This window comes from Botryllus schlosseri, chromosome 2, assembly GCF_051294905.1.
Source record: "Botryllus schlosseri isolate E-star chromosome 2, Bs_hap1, whole genome shotgun sequence".
Lineage (NCBI taxonomy): Eukaryota > Metazoa > Chordata > Ascidiacea > Stolidobranchia > Styelidae > Botryllus > Botryllus schlosseri.
In genome coordinates, this window is record NC_137237.1 from 712,960 (window position 1) to 732,105 (window position 19,146).

Genomic DNA, 19,146 nt, shown 5'->3' on the forward strand with positions numbered 1-19,146 from the left:
AACTGCAACATTGTGTTGTGCACCATTGACAATGCAGCAGTTTACAAGAAATGCTAATTAGGATTGTTCCGTTGAATGATAGACATGAAATTTGGCGAAATACATTATAGAAAGAAAACATACCTGTCTTTTGGAAAGAAGCGTTGGCACACCATTCAGTACAGACAAGCAAAAACGTTTTAAAGAATGAGGCACATTGGTCGTTTTGGGGGCTGGGCAAAATCGTGATTCAACTCTGAATTAAGTATTACTCATGACGTTATAACAGTATGTGAGATGTGGAAAGTTCAAGTATGTACCACTTATGCCCCAAAATGAATGTAGTATCAGTTCTAATTCACGCTCAAGATAATTTGGTATTTTTTCCACCGTGCCTATTTCGTTGCACGTTGTCACAACACTGTGCGTTGATCCATGACTTTACATACATGTCATTTCCGCTAACGTGCGCGTCTTTGTACTATACGTTACGTATGCTCCGGTCTATCCAATCGATGTTTCGAGGCTTTCACAGTTGAAAATACAATGGAAGCTATCATTTTTGTTGGTAAATTAACCCTTAGTGGAGAGGAGCGCATACTTCCAGTACTCTCATGACTCAAATCAGTAGACTTAATACTCGATTAAGATTAAGTACTCGAATCATTGCGCCCAGCCCTTCTCGTTATGAAGGAATTGAAAGTAAAGAAACAACAAGTGGCGTCCACATTGAACAATATTGACAAAATATTGACGCACTTGGATGAGAAACAATGATTGTACAATACACGACAAACGCACATTTTTGTTAAGAGAAAATCCACGTATCAACTACCCTGTGGCGTGTCCACTTGCATTGAAATCTCTTCGTTCAACTTGGATGTTTTTTCGTCGGAATTTCTTTCAGAATTCTCTGAAATACTATCACTGCTTTGGGACAGGTCACCATTTTTGTCAGAATCACTATTGCTTGCGCTGGCGTCGTTGCCTTCCGTTTTTGCCAGACCTTTGGATTTCTTGGGGCTGGGTTGCTCCTGGAGGGTTTCGTCGGGGCTCGAATTCTCGATTGTCGCACCTGTCTGAGAATTTGATTTTACACTCGCGACGCTGCTGTCCTGCGACTTTTTTGTACTAACACTAGAAGACGCAGGAGTAATTTGGTCATCTTTGAGATCGGAATTAGAATCCCGATTCGGTGTCGACTCTTCCTTTTCGGGTATCAACTTTTTCGAGACATTGACAAGTTTTTTTCGCTTCTTTTTAGTGACAAACGACTGGCCTTTTACTTTTTTTTTCTTCAAAGACACGTTCTGTTCGACCGGTTGCACCAAATTCGGAGGGGGCTGTAAATCGTACCCGACTAACTCACACCAGCCCACCGGGTATATATCCGGAGATTCACAGTCGACCCACTGGTCGTATTGGTTTTCCCAACCGTCAAAGTGCACATGTAACAGTCGGCCTACGACTTTCGTCACAGTAGCAACACAAAGCAATCGAGGCTCCATTAAATCGACAGCTTCTAGCTTCATTCCAGATTTGAACCCGTGGTCCGGTATTTTATTTTCAAACAAATCAACAGGTGCGGCTTGACTGTTTGTATCTACGAGGTACTGCGCCCATGAGAAGCTGTCTTTGAATCTAGTAGGAACGCTCAAAGAAATCTTGTTTTTCGAACAAAACCCAACGGGGAAGATAGATGGTGACGTACAATGGTAACAAAACCAATCCGAGCCATCAGCAGCTTCGCTCCCGTCAATCCCAATCATAAGATATCCATTTTTCAGCACTTTTTTCACTGTTGCGACGCATATCGATGATAAATTCAAAGGGTCAATAGCTTCTAATTTCATATTCACCCTGAATCCGCAAGATTTGACGTTCTTAACGGTAGCAAATAATTCAGAACGGGCATTGGTGCAGCCTTTTTTCTGTTTATAATCTTTGCTGGATACGAGTATTTTATGTCCAACGCGTTCGCACCAACCGATTGGATGTATCAACGCGGACTGCGAATGGCACCAGAAATCATCGTTTTCGTAATCCGAATCTTCGTATTTTAACCGTAACCTGCCTCCGACTACTTCATTCACGATTCCTACTCTCATACGTGATATTCTGGTTTTATCTACCACCTCCAACCGCAGACCACAAAGGAAAGGCGATGTCACACTGTCCGTGATACGCTTTTGGAAATCATTCGGTAGAGTCTTTGCACCAGTCAATTTTTTCACTAGAAAGCTTTTCCAATTGCTGTATTTATGTTGTATAGTTTGGGGCGGTACAAGCGGTTTCCCAATAGTCGCACACCAACCAACTGCATTCACATCAAGTGTACATAAATTGCACCAAAAATCACAAGTACCATCTTCACCGAAGCCTTCATACCTTAATTTCGCTTTATAACCCGCAATTTGTACGACAGACGCTATCCAATACACGTCAGTAGTCAAACTGCAATCCAGATTAAGCACTTCTAGCTTCATTCCGATTCCGATATCTCCCCAGTAAGGGGACATTGGCGAATGACTGAATAATTCCACTGATGCAGCAGTAGATTTTTTGCTTGACAAGTACATGCCCCAATTGAACCCCATACTGATACACTGGTGCCTCCTCGACTCGGAGGGTAGTACAAAACGAGGCCCGTTTTTTTTGCTTTTCAAATCTGAAGATTTGGCTTTCGCATCGTTGCTTGATTTTGTAGAGGTTTTGTTGAAACGATGTTTTGCGGAAAAGCTGTGAGAGCACGCAGCTGTGCAGAATCTCTTACTATTAGAATAGAAGTCGTCTCTCGGACCGACATGACCACAGACCTCGCATACACCCAACTCACTAGCATTAGAAGAATCCATGTCCAGCTGACATCGACCCCGTTGGTATCAGACACGACACGGGAACAACAGCATTGGCGACAATTTAAGATTGCGCTGCGGAACTGACTACGGGTATTACGTACGGACGGCGTTAGCGACGACGACGAAAAAAATGTAAGAAGAGCGGTCGACATGAATAACGGAAAAAGTGGAGATACAAGACGGTGTTTTCCGTAAATGTTGACGAAAAACACAAATGAGCTAGGCTCAAGACGAATATCGGTGAAACACAACGTAATTTGCAAAATGGTGCGATAATTTAAATTTATCTGATCTGGCTGTAGCTAGCAAGATTACATAAGGTCAGGAGGTCAGTGTATGAAGCGCTTTTACTTTTTCTGCGTAGTCAGGTTGAATTTGCCTGCTACAACTACTTTCTTAAGTAGTTATGCTTTTACTTTTTAGGATACTTCTACTGTAGAGTTATCTTAGGTTACCAAGTGTCCTCCTTTGGGAAGATTTGTCCTCCTTTTTCAGTAAATCGAAAATGTCCTCCTTTTTGGCATTTCGTTTTGGTTCGGAGTGGTCTTCATTCTTCTTTACAGCTTTGACAGCCAGGCCACCGGACAGGCAAAACTACTTTTACTATTTTGAAAACTGGGTAAGCCTACAACTTTTGGAAGAAGTTCGTATCGCATTTATAAGTGAAATTATCATCAATTCGAAACACCACAAGATTGCAATAATGAAAAGATAGGATTATGTTGAAACGACTCGGGGTATTCCTTTAATCAGACACCCGCCTTGACCTAGAGAGCATGTAAATAAGAGGTATGCAGACAGTATTTAAGAAAGGACAGCATAAAAGAAAACTACTAAAATGAATCTGTCGGTAGGCCTGGTCGACATGTGCGTCTTGTTTTGATGATTGATTGATATTGTGGTCCGATATTGCTGGCTAGTACTAAAGTGGAACCGATTGGAATAGCCCATGCATCTCGGTAAATTAATATTTGTTCAAAATTACACATATTAACTAGAGTATCGAATGTAAACATGGAATGTAAACATGGAATGAATTCATTGTTGGGGTGCTGCCTGCAAGAATACAATTGACCCACTGCAAAAACTTCAACATCGGATCATCCGTATCATTGCCAAAGCCCCACGGGGGCCTGGATGTGCAACTGATAAATCGCTTCTCAAAAGATTTGGTGTTCTAAACTTAGAAGATATGAGAAAGCTAGAAATTGCCAAGTTTATGTATCAGTTCCATTGCGGTCAATGTGCCTCAAATTTCAACGACTACTTCACCTCGGAGACAAAAGCGCACAAGTACAGCACACGCGCGTCATCGAAGAACAACTACCATATGATCAGGACTGAATACAAGAAAATGCATTGCTCTATCAAGTATGCCGGACCCAAATTGTGGAACAGCATCTCGCCGGCTATCCGACAGTCGTCGAGCATGTCCGCATTCAAGTCGAAATACAAGCAATTTCTTCTAAATCAATACTAGCCAGTCTTCAGGATTACCGGACCACGACCTAACATCGACCTCGCCCTCCGCCACATGCCACCTCATTTTGTCGCTTGCGTCTTATATTCTCGGCATTACTTTTCATTCAGTGTGCATGCCTCTTATTTACTTCGCCTAGGCTAAGGTGGGTGTCTGACCTTAATGGCTACTCCAAGTTGTTTCGACACCTTCCTATCTTTTCATTGTATCGCAGTCTTGTGATGTTTTTGAAACGATGAAAATATTAATAAACTTGATTGATTGTTTGATTGGCAACGACCGATTTTGCAGCTTCGTTCCGCTTCGTTGAGGCCGTTCACAAAATGGTTTTGCGGCAGCGACTGTAGGGTTTCTGGCGATCAATAACTTATTTTCCAGAGCGCAGAATTTACTGAATCTGGTCTTGATCGAAAGTTACTGTCCGATTCCGAAAATATATATGGGGGGTCAGGCTTCGGACTTTGGTGGTTTAGTGCCAGATTAATGATCATATTTTCATTTATATTTTCGGAATCAGTGAGAAAGCAGCTTTCGATCGAGACCAGATTTAGTAAATTCTGCGCTCTGGAAGATAACTTTTGGATTGCCAGTACCGAGCGAGATAGTGTAATGGTTATGCGTCCGGCTTCTCGAGCGGTAGGTCGTGGGTTCGATTGCCGGCCGGGTCATACCAAAGACTCGAAAAATGGTATCCGCAGCTATCCTGCTAGGCGCTCAGCAATCACGGATAGCATGGAGGAGAAAAAAAACGGGGGCGCAGACTAGATGACCTCATGGGGCCGTATCGCAACTCCGTCGCCAAAGCATCTCGATGGTGCAGGCGAGAAAGAATATCATATCTCTCTCTCTCAGTAATCCCACATTCGCCACCGCAAAACCATTCTGTCAACGGCCTCAGCGAAGCGGAACGAAGCTGCAAAATCGGTTGTTGCCATTCCATGTTAACATTCGATAATAATCAGAGAGTCATTATGTTAGCATTTTGCCCGAAGATGCATATCTTGCGACGTAGTCACCTCTGGTTAACAGCTAAAAGTCTGCGACTCCACCTACCAAATCTACGGTTCAGAAACGACGTAAGTAGGCTACTTTTCGGACCGTTCATTTCTTACTTCCACTTGAGTAGCAAGCAGATACTTTTAACATCAGAGGGGTGACAATATTGAAAAACAGCGAGATATATAGTCTCGAGTACTGACTTTAACAAGGATATTTTTATATGTATTTTGTGCAGTGATGAGCAAATTCCTAGCACTATTTTGTGGAGAGAAAGAGACGAGTGAGAGATGAAATTTTAAATTTCACCTCGCAAGTTTAACGCATAGTATAGGCCAGTGGTTCTCAACCAGTATGCCGATTGGACTGCTCAGGGTTGCAGCGAGAAAATGTAGTAAATATAAGGTCGATGTGTAACAAATAGTAAGGAATCCAATTATGAGTGTGGCATGTATTCGGTTGTTCTATTATTTTTATCCGCTCAAGTCAAGAGAGAGAGAGAGAGAGAGAGTCTTTATTTTTCATCAAACCAAAATACATAACACTCGGCAGTGGTGGTGGTACAGAAAATATGCATGCACAGTATTCGGTATCAGATAGGAATGATCGATAAGACCGTGAGGGTCATCTAGTCTGATCACACCAGCATCAAACAGGTACACTTGACTCTAAACAGTCTGGCTGTAAAAAAAGTTACAGTAGTTAAAAAAATAAAATAGAAGAAAAATTAAACGATGGTAGCAAATGATCAATGAAGCAATGTCTGGGCGAGGTAGGGCAACAGTGTTAGTGTAACGATAAGAGGTGATCAAGTAGGGCTTTTTTGAATCTATCATAAGGCAATTCACGGATATGTGGTGGTAATGCATTCCAAATGATAGGTCCCGAGTAGTCGATAGATCTCTTAGTTAGGTTGCTATTGGGTGGGGGTAAGTAGATATTTCCCTTTGACGAGGATCTCGTGTAATGGGAATGGACATTTTTAGCAGGTATGAAAAAGTCATCAAACACAGGAGGCAGAGTATTGGAAAAATATTTGTGAACAACTTTTGATACTTCGAAGCGATATAGCTCATCAACTCGCAAAATTCGGTGCTTACGGTAGTAAGGCGATAAATTGGTACGTAAAGGTACAGATGAGATCAGCCGTATCGCACGGTTTTGCAGGGTTCGAATTCTGCACAGAAATGTTTTGCATGCACTTCCCCATACTACGATTCCATATTGCAGGTGAGAGTGGAAAAGAGAAAAAGAGACACATAATTTACATTCAGTGTGCAGTGCATGCCTCATCCTCTTTACATCGCTTAGGCCAAGATGGGTGTGATTTCAAAGACTACTCCAAGTCTTTTCGACACCTTCCTATCTTTTCATTGTATCGCAATTTTTGTGGTGTACTGAACTGATATGGAGGAGATGGGTACCGATGAAACACTGGGACCGAAAATACTTGAAAATTTCTCTGTGATAATCCCATGATTACAGTACGCGACTTTGTCTACAATGGCATGCTGGCAGAATCTTTCCTCGCATGCAAAAAACTTCGACCTGTGTGAGTTATGGGGTCTGTGACAAGTGATTTGCGTTTTAGGGGGTGCAAAGTAAATTTGGATCGACATATACATTTTTCTATATCACCTTCCAGACTAAAAAACACGCAATAATTTTTGATGTGAATTATAGGGCTAGTATCAGGTTATATAATAGCACATATTTTTTGAATCGATCCCATCCTCGAGTGGACTATTTTCAATTCAATTACAATATTTATAGGGTGGGGGACCTATATGGTACCATAGCCAAATCAAGCAAAATAGTTGGACCAACTAATCATACAGAAACACGCATTACTTATATAGAGACTGTAAATCATAGTTACCTGTGGTGTTTTATCGCTATTAAGAGGTATTTGAAAGTCAAAATGTCGATTTTCCGGTAATATGTAGGTTGTATTGATTTTGTAAGTTTTGGCGGAAATCAAAACGTGATTTTATCCCAATATTTGAGTTGATATAATCTTTTCTATTCTTGTAGGTGGCGACGACACATTCTTCATTGGCATGCTGTAGCTTAGATTATAGTACACAACGAAACAAGTTGAAACAGTTGAGTTTTGAGCGTATGTCTCATAGGTCCCAGGGTCGTGTGCCATTGGACCCACCGGGTGGGGATTGATGACACGTTCGAGCAACAAATTTTAAACGTTTTATTTTTTGAAAAGGAGGATATCCATGTAAATGTCCGCGATAGTTAGAGCTTGTATCAAAGTGTTGAGACAGCAAAAGATCCGCTATTCTCGGCTGAAGATTTGAGGGCCAGAGATCATTTTGCAATTTTTGATCCATCGGTACCACATCTCCCCCTACTTAATTGCTAATAAAACCGAAAAAAGCGAGGCAATGAATAACATAAGTAGGATGTCGAAATAACGACCAAATACGGTCTCTCAATCTGGTATGCCCTCGGCCTTGGGCCAGTGTCCGATGTATATTGTAGGCCCATATCTTTCATTTTTAGGCTTCCTTGCTATTTTCATTGTCTTTATTGGATTGGTCTTTGATCGGGTGTGTCATCCCCATCAGAACCTGGGGCTGAAAAGTGACATGTCATGCACCCCAGCAAAGACCTCGTAAGGTAGCCTACATTAAATTAGAAGGAGAGGATGCTGTCGAATATGCGCGTAGGCAGCGGCGTAAAGCTATTGTGCATTATGATGTCATTCACTATCACCCCCCACAAAATGGGCATTTTGTGAACTATGAAGTGACTTCATATATCAATAACAATGTCAAGAGTCAAGTGCACCAGTTTGATGCTGGTGTGATCACTGATCAGACTAGTTGACCTTCACCGTCGTATCGATCATTCCTATCTGATACCGAATGCAGTGTGCACTGTGCATGCATATTTTCTGTACCACCATCATCGCCATGTGTTTTTTTATGTATTTTGGTTGGATGAAAATAAAGACTAGCTCTCTCTCTCTCATTGGTAGCTAGGCGATACCTGTGGTCTATTGGGCATTTTTAGCAGGCTGATGCGTAATGAGTCTGCCGTCCCAGTATGTAAATAAAACCACGGAAATAACGAAAATTAGTACGACTTCATGCAGAATGCGTCCATCTTTTTCGTGTTGATTTGATCGAAACAACTAGCCAGACGAGCGATTCTCTCATACGAAACTCATTATGGATTCGTAATCAGAAATTTCATAATGAATGCATTCTAGTGGTAGCGAAAAACCGCCCGATGCAAAGGTATAGGGAGGATGGCTCTACTACTTTATATGGGCCGATTTTCGCTTGCTTGCACTTGGAGAGGGGATTGAAAGTGAATTAGCCTACCTAAAAGAACATATATAGAATATTTAGAACTCGGAAATCATGAACACTCTCACTGTTTTGTCGAACGTTAATACTAAAATTTGTAGGCAAGACATATCGTAGCATAGGCTTCGTGGACGTTATAAGACACACATTTAACTCATACATGATTTGCGAGGATACGCACGTCTTGGTCACCATTGGTTGCGAGGAATTAGGCCCGATCGAACTGTAACTGTTGCGGGGGTACATCGTGTGCTGAAGTGGAATCGAAACCAGTTGTTCTGTGATGACATTATATTATAAGCTCATTTGTAATTTAGCAATTGATACCTCGCTGTTGCGTTTCGACCAATTATTACGATGACACTTTCCAAGATTAAGCCTCGCATTGCTGAACACTGTGAACAGGAGTCTAACAGGGACAGCAGAAGTCAACCACACTATAATGTTTTTGTTTTGTCTGAAAATTAATTCTTTGAACACTTTGTTCACCCACGGTTCATTTTGTGCACCAGTAATCTAGAATGTATTCGACGTGTAGGCTATGTTTTGGGGGATTTTTGTTTTTATGACTTAGCGAAAATTTGGTGTTCAGCGAAGCCTTGCAAATTAGCCTAAGTATTTCGCAGGTCATAGCAGTGTTGGGATGACTCGAGCCATGACTTGACTCGAGTCAGACTCGAGTCAACTTTTTCGTATGACTTGACTTGACTCGAGTCACTTTGGAAAAATGACTTGACTTGACTTGACTCGGAGCTTCAAAAATGTGCATTGACTCGTGACTCGGAGCAAAATTTACGAGTCAATTTCAAGTCATTAAGTAAGCGGTGTCGAATAAATCCCAGTATCTTGTGTATGTTCGGATTGTTCGAGATACGCCGGTGTCACTTGTGAGAAAGAACCAGTCATTTAGTGATTGTACATTACAAGGTTCCTTCATTGTTAGATCACAAATAAATTGACCGCAAAGTAAAAAATTAATGTAAATAGCAATGTGTCTCTGTTTCTTAGACGGCTCAATGCTGACGTTGCCCAGTGCTCACATTTGCCAAACCTCTTGTGTGATTTAAATCGAACGAATATATATCGTGCGTTTATATTCTCACGGATGTGTGTAGATGGTTAGTGTAGGCTATTGTACCATATCAATTTGTTTTAACTTCCCGAAGCCTCTTATTAGGTCCTATAATTTGGCTGATAAGCACTGACTGTAGTAGGTAGCTGTGCAGTTACTCACGTACTTTATTAGCAGTTCTACGTGTGCGTGAGGGATACACCGTCTTTTTGCATGTATAATTAACTAGATATTCGTTATTTGATTTAGATAAATGATCATTTAATCTGTCTTTCACACAGCTAGCAAAATGTAATGACTTTGAATCATCACTCTTACTTCGAAAATTCAATTTGACTTGACTCGTGACTTGACTTGACTCGACTTGACTCGAGTCACCTCCGAACAACGAGTGACTTGACTTGACTCGAGTCACCTTTGAAAATCTATTGACTTGACTTGACTCGAGTAAAAATCTGCAATGACTCGTGACTCGAAGGTAGTGACTTGATCCCAACACTGGATCATAGTAGCCTAAACGTTATGAACCTCTGGCCTATAGGTGTTTTTTAAATTATTAGACATCCGTTCACTACGTAGTACCTTACCTACACCGCATTGTATTCATTGTGTATGAAGAGCGGATGTAGACACTATACTACCGCTGAATATTGATTAGGCTACGTGTTTTAGGCTTGTTAAATATTAGTTTTAGCCAATCTTGTGATTCCCATCGCAACCGTGTAAAGTCAATTCATGATCTCGACACAAATTGAATGACGGCGACTGGACGGCTTCTCAAAAATACCATTCTCGCCAAATCCTGCAATTTGCATGGAACACGAAAACTGACAGCTTGTAAACGTGATTCGTGATCAACTAAGCGATTTTCTCCAAAGGTACAAGATTCGAGATGGTGATACCATAACCGTTGCAAAGTGGTTGGAGGTGCAACGTCCGGTTGGCAGCAGCCACATGGAGGTCACGCGAGGACCACGTCGTGAAATGTCTGTGCCGTGCACGGATTTGATGTCTTGGAATTGGGGATATTTCTCATGTTGACTTCAAGAGATATTGGCGAAATCATGGAATTTTGGGTGTAAAATTTGTTTCAAACCAGGTTTTCTCTAGGTTCCCGAGGGTTACACGAGGTGTTTGTATTACTTTACAAACGCGCGTATTAGTTAAGTTATGTGGCTAAAGCCGTTTAAACCCGCACTGAAACAAGCACATTATTGAATTATATAATTACATGAGGTACCTTGCTACTGTAGACGGGTAGCAGAAATCAACTGAAATTTGAAAGTAGGTTTTGGACTAGTCGATGTGACAACTAGCCTACGATACAATGTAGTCAAGCAAACCTTTTATATCACCCCAATTCAGGGATATTTTGTGGCAGTGCATTCCAAATATTGGCTACTCAATTAGATTGTCAAGTACTAATAATTGTAATTACACAAATGGCTATCTCTTTGGATTATACATTTACTTCTACCTATGAACAGATATTTGGGAAAAATTATACCAAATTTTGAATAATACACTCTTAGAGGATCAAAAGAGTGCAATGTGCATACACACCGATGTATACCACCCGCGATATACAACCGTTGTACACGAAACCAGAATCTACCTCAGACTTCACGCAAAAGCAACATTTGAATTCAAATGATGCTTGCACGTATAGGGTAACAATGATATAATTGAGTTAGGTTATGTTATCATGTACCACATTTTGGGTGTGAATACACACTATTTTCGCTGAGAGTGTAAGTCCAGTTCATGTTCATATTGAAATATACCCGAATATTTTCGGTTGTCAGGGGTAGGCCTAATAGACAGCAAAATAGTAGAGATTTTAAAAGAAAATTAGCAAATCGCATCATCAAATATGATGTCATCGTGATGTAAATTCGAATAATTGAAGTGTACAGATGGCTTAAGCTCAATGTACTATTTTCAGATACACAAACGCCTTCTCTTGGCACAAACTATAGGTTGGCGTATTTTGATAAAACTTGACTCCCGCAGCAAGGCACACAATTAAAGGAAAGCCTTCTCGATGATTATACTCGCACGTATAGAATTGACCAATGAATGTTTGCTAATGGCAAAATTCATGGCCATCTCTATCTGCATGATTAAAGCTTCGGGGGATGAATCAAGTACGACCTTCTCTCCGAGTGTTTTCAAATGATTCTCGTGTGTCTTAGTAACGAAATATTTTCCTAAGATCAGTGTCATTACTATGACTGTATATAGTGTATAGTATTTTTGTGTTGCTGGTCACGAATAAGATGAACCACGCAATTTCGATGCGATTTACTACAAAAAGTACGCGATCCCGGTGCCAAGTATAGGCCCTACTTTACGTATACTTGCCGAGTACATTTTGAACCTATCACTGTCAACTTTCACGTTAACTAGTTTTAACATGTTGTGGAAAGACCCTTCTATAGTCTGGAGTAGAAATTGATGGCATTACTTAGATTTCTACTTGAGTACCAACGATGACTACTTTGACCGAATGAATAAGTGATCAAAAGGTGTGTTCTGTGTGCGAACCGTAAATAGATCAGACTTGACATGTTACATAATCGTGGTGAAGAAGTATTCTATATAAATATAATTTCATGGAGGATTTGGCTAGCCGTCTCGCATGCATCCTTGAATTTTCGCAGCATATATATGCGACACGTTCTAGAACGTGCGTTTCCATGGCGTGTAGCCAGGAGATGCGATCAATTGCAACAACACATTAAACCTGTGACGCTATGTTATTATGGATTACACGATAGCTATGTCCTCTGAAACATTCATTAAAATGTTACCGGTTTAACGTACAGTCTTCACGCACAGAGGCGTCGCTATAACGCACGTAGATAATAATTATTTGGGGAATTTTGTGAGCGAATATACCTTCGGTGCGTTCCGTTAGCAATCCGGATCGCTTCATGTCGTTTTCAGAAGCGGGAAATCTGCGTATGCGTGACCGGCGACCGCACACCATTCAAGATGGTGACGGGTCCATAGCATGGAATATTAGATAAACAATCTAAATATAATCTAAATTGTGAAATATTTTTATGCTCTAATTTAATTTTTAATCTTATTTCTAGTTTCCATGAAAATGCTACAGAGGAGGTCGTCTGTGTCGTACGAAACGAGCCATAAGCTCGCTGTACAGACGATTTACAATTTTCCATTTCCAAGCTTATGAGAATAAGCTGTGATTTGATATGAACTTCAAGTTTGAGTGAATTTAGTCATTCTAATTCGAATCTATAGTTTAGAAAAAAACGGGTGTAAAGCTAATTCTGTCATGTAATAGTTGGGAAAACTTGGGAATTCTCTAATCCGCGGTATTTTCCTAATTTCGAAACAACGGTTGGTTGGTTTGATTCGAATGAGAACAGGATGAAAGCGAGTTTGGAATCGCAGTCACTCAATAATCCCCTAATATTTGGATTTAAATATCGAACAGTCAGCGTTCAAGATAACAATAATAAAGACATCTTCTGTTAAATGCAGCTTTACCGTTTTATTTAGATATACTATACAGTAGTACATTGTGTGTAATACATTGAAATACATTGCGGGTAAAACATTTTGAAAAGAAGAAATTATTTTAATAATTTAGCGACAGGCCATATAGTACGTTAGATTGTTATTGCTGCCGTCAAAATTGCATTGTTTCGAAAAAATCAAGTTATATAATTGAATGAACGACAAGCCACAGTAAGTCGAATTGCTATCGCTGATCAAAAAAATCGGGCATTTCCAACGAAGTTGACAAAACCGTTCCATAATGCACAATTCGTGACAATAAAAGGTTTCGGGAACGATCGTTTTCGTTTTCACAGAAAGTCACGTCACAGTAAACGAAGATCGATAGATCGCAAATCAATACTGTCGCGCCTGAAATCAACAATTGTTGATTCGTGATCACCAAGTCGGTATATAACACGGCAACATTTCACAGGCGCGTGATTCTACAGAAAGACGGCTTGCAATATTCTGAAAATGTCGACCACTTCCAGTATGACTGATCAATCCATCTTTGACCAAGAGAGCCCATTGATCGTCGACAATAATAATGGAGACAAAAAATACGAAAGGTCGACTAGCTACGATGAATGGGCACTGTCTTACGAGTGGGATTTACTGGATATGGGATACAGACTGCACGAAGTAGCTACAGACCTTCTCATGGAGCACTTGGAAAACAAGAAAAGTCCTGACTGTCACATTATAGATGTGGGCTGCGGGACAGGCTTTATCGGGCGGTCCTTACGCAAGAAAGATTTCTCGGGAGTTATCCACGGAATTGACGAAAACGAAACGATGCTTCGAGAAGCAGAACGCAAAAACGCTTACGATGACTTGTTCTGGCAACACCTATCTCCAGGAGAAAGAATTGACATCAACGACAGCGTCACGTACGATGGTCTGACTTGTATCGCGTCGTTTGGGGAAGAACACATCCACCCTGCCATGCTACCGTTACTGGTGCACAAAGTCAAGTCAGACGGGGTGGTGGTGATTTCTGCAGCTAATCATCCTCGTATCGAGACAGACAAGAAGCTATTGGAGAGCGAGATCGAGAAGCTAGTCGAGTCGAAGACTATTTACGAAGTAGGGCAATCCACTGAGCTTTATTTCTCGAGAGGCGTTTCGTCGAGGAGTACAGAAAACACGGCTACCTGTCAAGTTTACTGCTTTGTGAAGACTTGAGTCCTCTCAACACTTTCCTTTCGTGCACAGCACACGGCTATCTGTCAAGTCTAATGCTTTGTAAAGACTTGAGGCATGCAAAAGGCCGCCTACAGACCTTGGTGGCTGGTTCGCGACGCGACCGCTATACGGTCGATAAGCTCGAAAAAAGGCGGGAATCACTTCTGGGAGTACATTCGGTCATGTAAAGTTCGGAAGCCTATCCGCTTTAGGTCGATTGTGTAATTATTGAGACTGTGGCGTTTCTATATAGCGTAATGTGGCGTTTCTATATAGCGTAATGTTAAGAATTTTGATTGCAATCGTGCGTCTGCGTATGTATTTGATGACTGACTATAATTGTCTTCCCGTTTTACATTTTGACCACTAAACTAACAAACGCATGTCGCAGTTATGACCGAAAATGTCAGAATTTAGGGCCCTGTGGATATAAAGCTGTATCAGCTGTACCAGCTGTATCAGCTGTATCACCCTGTGGATATTAAAGCTGTATCAGCTGTATCACCCCGTGTATATAAAGCTGTATCAGCTGTATCATGATCTTATAGACCGATTTTATCATGAATTATTGAAAAATTTTCGCGCTTCACGCTGGCCCACTTACAACAATAATTTCGTGGCAAAAGTGAACAACGTGATGGGGGACGGTTTATCACCCTATAGGAGCCCAAGATTCAAGGTTTTTTGGGGACCCTGACGAAGTGCTGCTGTTTCGTTCCTGCCAACGGGTATACACCCGGAGATGTTTAATTAATTATTATTCCAGGGGTCCTACCTTTTCAAACACACCTCACCCAGCTCTACAGGTCGGTAGCCTAAATCAGATTACGTGAGCAGAGAGAGGAAAAAAATTTGTCGACTCAATCATGAAATATAGAAATTTCTCCGCGCGTTTAGGCGAGAAGAGCTGGCTCACTCAATGTGTGACAGCCTACAAGACTATTTCGCGCATCCCAGACATAGTATAGACCTGATACTTATTGCAGAGTGATACCTGGGTGAATCTCGGTACGGTTTGTCTTATATAATATGGGAGCAGCGATGATTCTCAAGTTAAAGTAATTAAAAAAATAATAATAAAAAAATCAATAATTGTTTGAACACAAGACACCGATTCCATACAGGTAGAGTGATACAGCTGATAGGTGATAGCTGATACAGCTTTATATCCACAGGGTGATACAGCTGATACAGCTTTATATTCACAGGGTGATACAGCTGATACAGCTTTATATCCATAGGGTGATACACCTGATACAGCTTTATATCCACATTCCACAGGGTGATACAGCTGTTAGGCCTACAGCTTTATATCCACAGGGTGATACAGCTGATACAGCTTTATATCCACGGGGCCGAATTTAGAAGTCGCGAAACTACGACTTGCAAAGTTTATTTAAAATCGATGAAAACCGGAGTCTAATCAACTTCTGACCGCAAACCAACCGACACAAAACGTCTTCCATCGTCGACGGCATGACAGTTACTTACAGACTATAGACTACATAGGCCGATAACCATACCTTTATTCAACTTGATATTCTTATTTTCCTACCTGTACCAGCCCACCGCAGTTTCTACTGGCAGCGTCAGCACAATTCACAAGACATGATATGCTGGTGGTCATGGATTTGTTAACTTATTATCGCGTGATGATTGTAAGAGGATAATAAACTCTTCGTTTCTTTGATATGAAGTGCGACGGCTTTCAGATATAGCCATTTGCCTGGGGTCGTACAGCGCAGTGATAGGGCGTCGTGCTTTCAGATGGCCTTAACGGAGACTTGCTCGTAATACTCGTATCTATGGAGTGTGGATTTACCGTTAGGCGACCTGAAAAGCGTGGGGAGCTTACCAGACTAGCAAACACTACTGATATAGTTAGTTGATGATCAACTATAGCTACTGTTTTTTCGAACAGTCCTAGTTGCGGAGTTACCGATGTACTAGAAAAAACGTGTCGTCGTTTGGCGTGAATCGTGCTCTGTCCTTGTATCCATTGTTAGCTCAGAGTCGTCACTATTAACAGTAGCGTAGTGAAGGGTGGGTTTAGGGGATCGAATCCCCTCGCATTTCAAGCTTGTTCTGATGTTCATGTGGAAAAATATCATGATTGAGAATTAAACGCAGGCAGTTGGGGATTCCTGAAGGTCGTTACTTCTAGTTCTTGCGCATTCCGAAAATTAGCTAGCTGAAAAAGTTTGGAGCGAATGGCTTTTTACCTGTTTCTTCGAAGGAGCACACGACAAACGCTCATTTTCCACACAGGAAATATTTGCAATGCAGTGGGTGAATCATCCGCCAAGGCAAAACCGAATGCCAGACATTGCGTTTCGTACACCCACTTGTGATCCGGCCATACAGTAATGATGTAGTTTTCGAAGGTAAACCATACTTATTTTTGTGAAGTATTAAGCAGTTTTGGGACATGCTCGCAACACTGTTGTAAGTGAAACTGTCATCACTGTTCCCTCTAAGCTGCGCGCGCGCTCAAATAATCCGAAGTGATGATCTTCTTGCCAAGTCGCTATGCACTGTTGTCCAAGGGACAGCGCAGCGAGTTGGCGAGTGCGCTCAAACTCGTGAACATTGACAACTCGGCGAAAGATCCCCTGTATCAGCCTCGCTCCGACAGTATGTAACCGAGTCAAATTTAGCGCGCTTTGACCAACCAAAATTTTATCGAACAGTCAGTAATAGCTATTAGCTACAGTTAAACCCCAACGAAAAAGACAATTTTACCTGGAGCCAAATGCCGGTAACTTAATTCGTGAATTGTTTCTACTAAATCAGGGGTGGGCAAACTACGGCCCGCATGCGGCCCGCCACACCGTTCTGTGCGGCCCGCGAAAGTCTAAAGAACCTTATTAAATATATTAATAAAATGCGTACCAAATATAGAATTAATGCAGGCTCTTGAATTAACTTTTTCTTAGCATATTTCACCATGATAATTCTTAGGCAGTGGTTCTCAAACTGAGGGCGCACCCCACTTGGGGGCGTGAAAGCATCTGAAAGGGGGCCCGAAACTGAGCTCAACTGAAAAAAATTTTCGCGCTCCGCGCGATTTACAACCCATTCGTCATTATTTCCTAGTATTTAGTCTGAATTTCATATTTAAAAATCTCTCATCCACAGTCGTAACCTTCCATGCCATCAAACTGTCAGCACACGCAGTTTGAAAGGTTTCATCCGCTAAACATCGCAGGAATCCTAAACCAGATTGACATAATTCGGATCACGAGTGTGATTTCAGATCGGCCACTCGAGTTTGAATTATTTTAGTGATGTGCATAGAAAAAACGATTCGCGCGTGTCTTAGGTAAATTCGTTCTCTGTATGCGTAGAATTAGGGTATTTATATTTTATCTACACATAGTAGAAGCGTGTTTGAAGCTAACATGGTTATGATGCTGTCAGATCGCTGCTCAGAGATTTAAATTTCAATCCTGTTCTAAGAATCGGGACAACCGACTTTCATCGCTATAGTTTCGACAAATTGGTTATTGAGGCCGACCAGCCTATGAAATCTCGCCACTGTTTTTGACGCGTGTACGATATCATCAAAGCAATGTGTGGATTGTTGCAAATAAGCATATATATTATCTCCATGTCCTCACTATATAATCAAATACCAATATTGCGTTTTGGTTTATAGTCCCAATTTTATCTAGTGCGGCCCGCGAATGGATTCAGATGTTGAATGCGGCCCGCGAGCTCAAAAGTTTGCCCACCCCTGTACTAAATGCTAGCGTGCGAAACAACCAATCTCGATGTACAGACATTTCTTATTCTCATGTTAGTGACAATGATAAAAAAGGCGCGACAACCGTGCCTATCGCCTTCAAATAAATCCTTGTCCTGGCGCATGTGCCTAGCTACCATCTCCGCAGACTTTCTCGCACACCCTCAACGAAAATACGATCATTTCACTTCTATTTCTGATCTGAACGAAACTCAGCCCTCGTCTTCTCCGCCCCACCTCATCTCTGACTTCCTGACGGACAACCTGAAAACATTTGCAGATCAGTTTCTGTTTCTATTATTTATGTCGAAGTTTCAATTTTCACAGGCACTCCACATCACATAAGACATACAGGACTTGTGAAAAATCAGGCCAGAAACTCTCACCAAGTACAGGTCTTGCCCATCACACTCAAAATCGTGACACAGCAGTCTAAAATGATAAACCACTTCAGTATAGGGTTACCATACGTATTCTTTCAAGAGAATCTGTCCTCTTGACTTTTTCGAAAGTGTACTCGGAGGACGCCCAAATGTCCTGAGATTTTGTCTTATGGGAATTTTGGCTAAACATAGGGTAAAATTCGACAGAGATAACAGATAATCAGCACCAAAGTAACACAGCTGCCAGGAAAGTTGACTTTTTTTTAGTCAACCACAAAGAATTCAACAGAAGTGCGAATTTCAGGAGCCGCAACGGAAAAATAACCACACGGTCGAGAAAAATGGTGATTTTACTCCAGTATTTGAAGTCTGAAAATTTTTAAAGTGTCACTTTTTACATTTCCGAAATATGGTAACCCTACTTCAGTAGGCAGGACAAGCAGTCAGAAACCTACTCGAGTACTGAGAAATTATTCCGGTTTATGGTGAGACATAAACAGGAGGGGGGGACTCGTTTCACCAAAGAAGAGTTGTAAAAATAGAGTTCAACATGAAGCTGAACAGTAATAATCAGTACAACTCAGACTC

The 19,146-nt window shown here is 41.3% G+C and overlaps 2 protein-coding genes across 2 annotated transcripts; one reads left to right on the forward strand and one right to left on the reverse strand.

The window, feature by feature from the left end:
• Window positions 1-697: 697 nt before the first annotated feature.
• LOC145432839 (MBT domain-containing protein 1-like) lies at window positions 698-2,902 on the reverse strand. Its single transcript, XM_080309642.1, has one exon. The coding sequence runs from the start codon at window positions 2,832-2,834 to the stop codon at window positions 807-809; it is 2,028 nt and encodes a 675-aa protein (XP_080165768.1). The 5' UTR covers window positions 2,835-2,902; the 3' UTR covers window positions 698-806.
• Window positions 2,903-13,659: 10,757 nt separating this feature from the next.
• LOC145432846 (carboxy-S-adenosyl-L-methionine synthase-like) lies at window positions 13,660-16,126 on the forward strand. The gene has a single exon (XM_080309655.1). The coding sequence runs from the start codon at window positions 13,720-13,722 to the stop codon at window positions 14,428-14,430; it is 711 nt and encodes a 236-aa protein (XP_080165781.1). The 5' UTR covers window positions 13,660-13,719; the 3' UTR covers window positions 14,431-16,126.
• The last annotated feature ends 3,020 nt before the right edge of the window (window positions 16,127-19,146 follow it).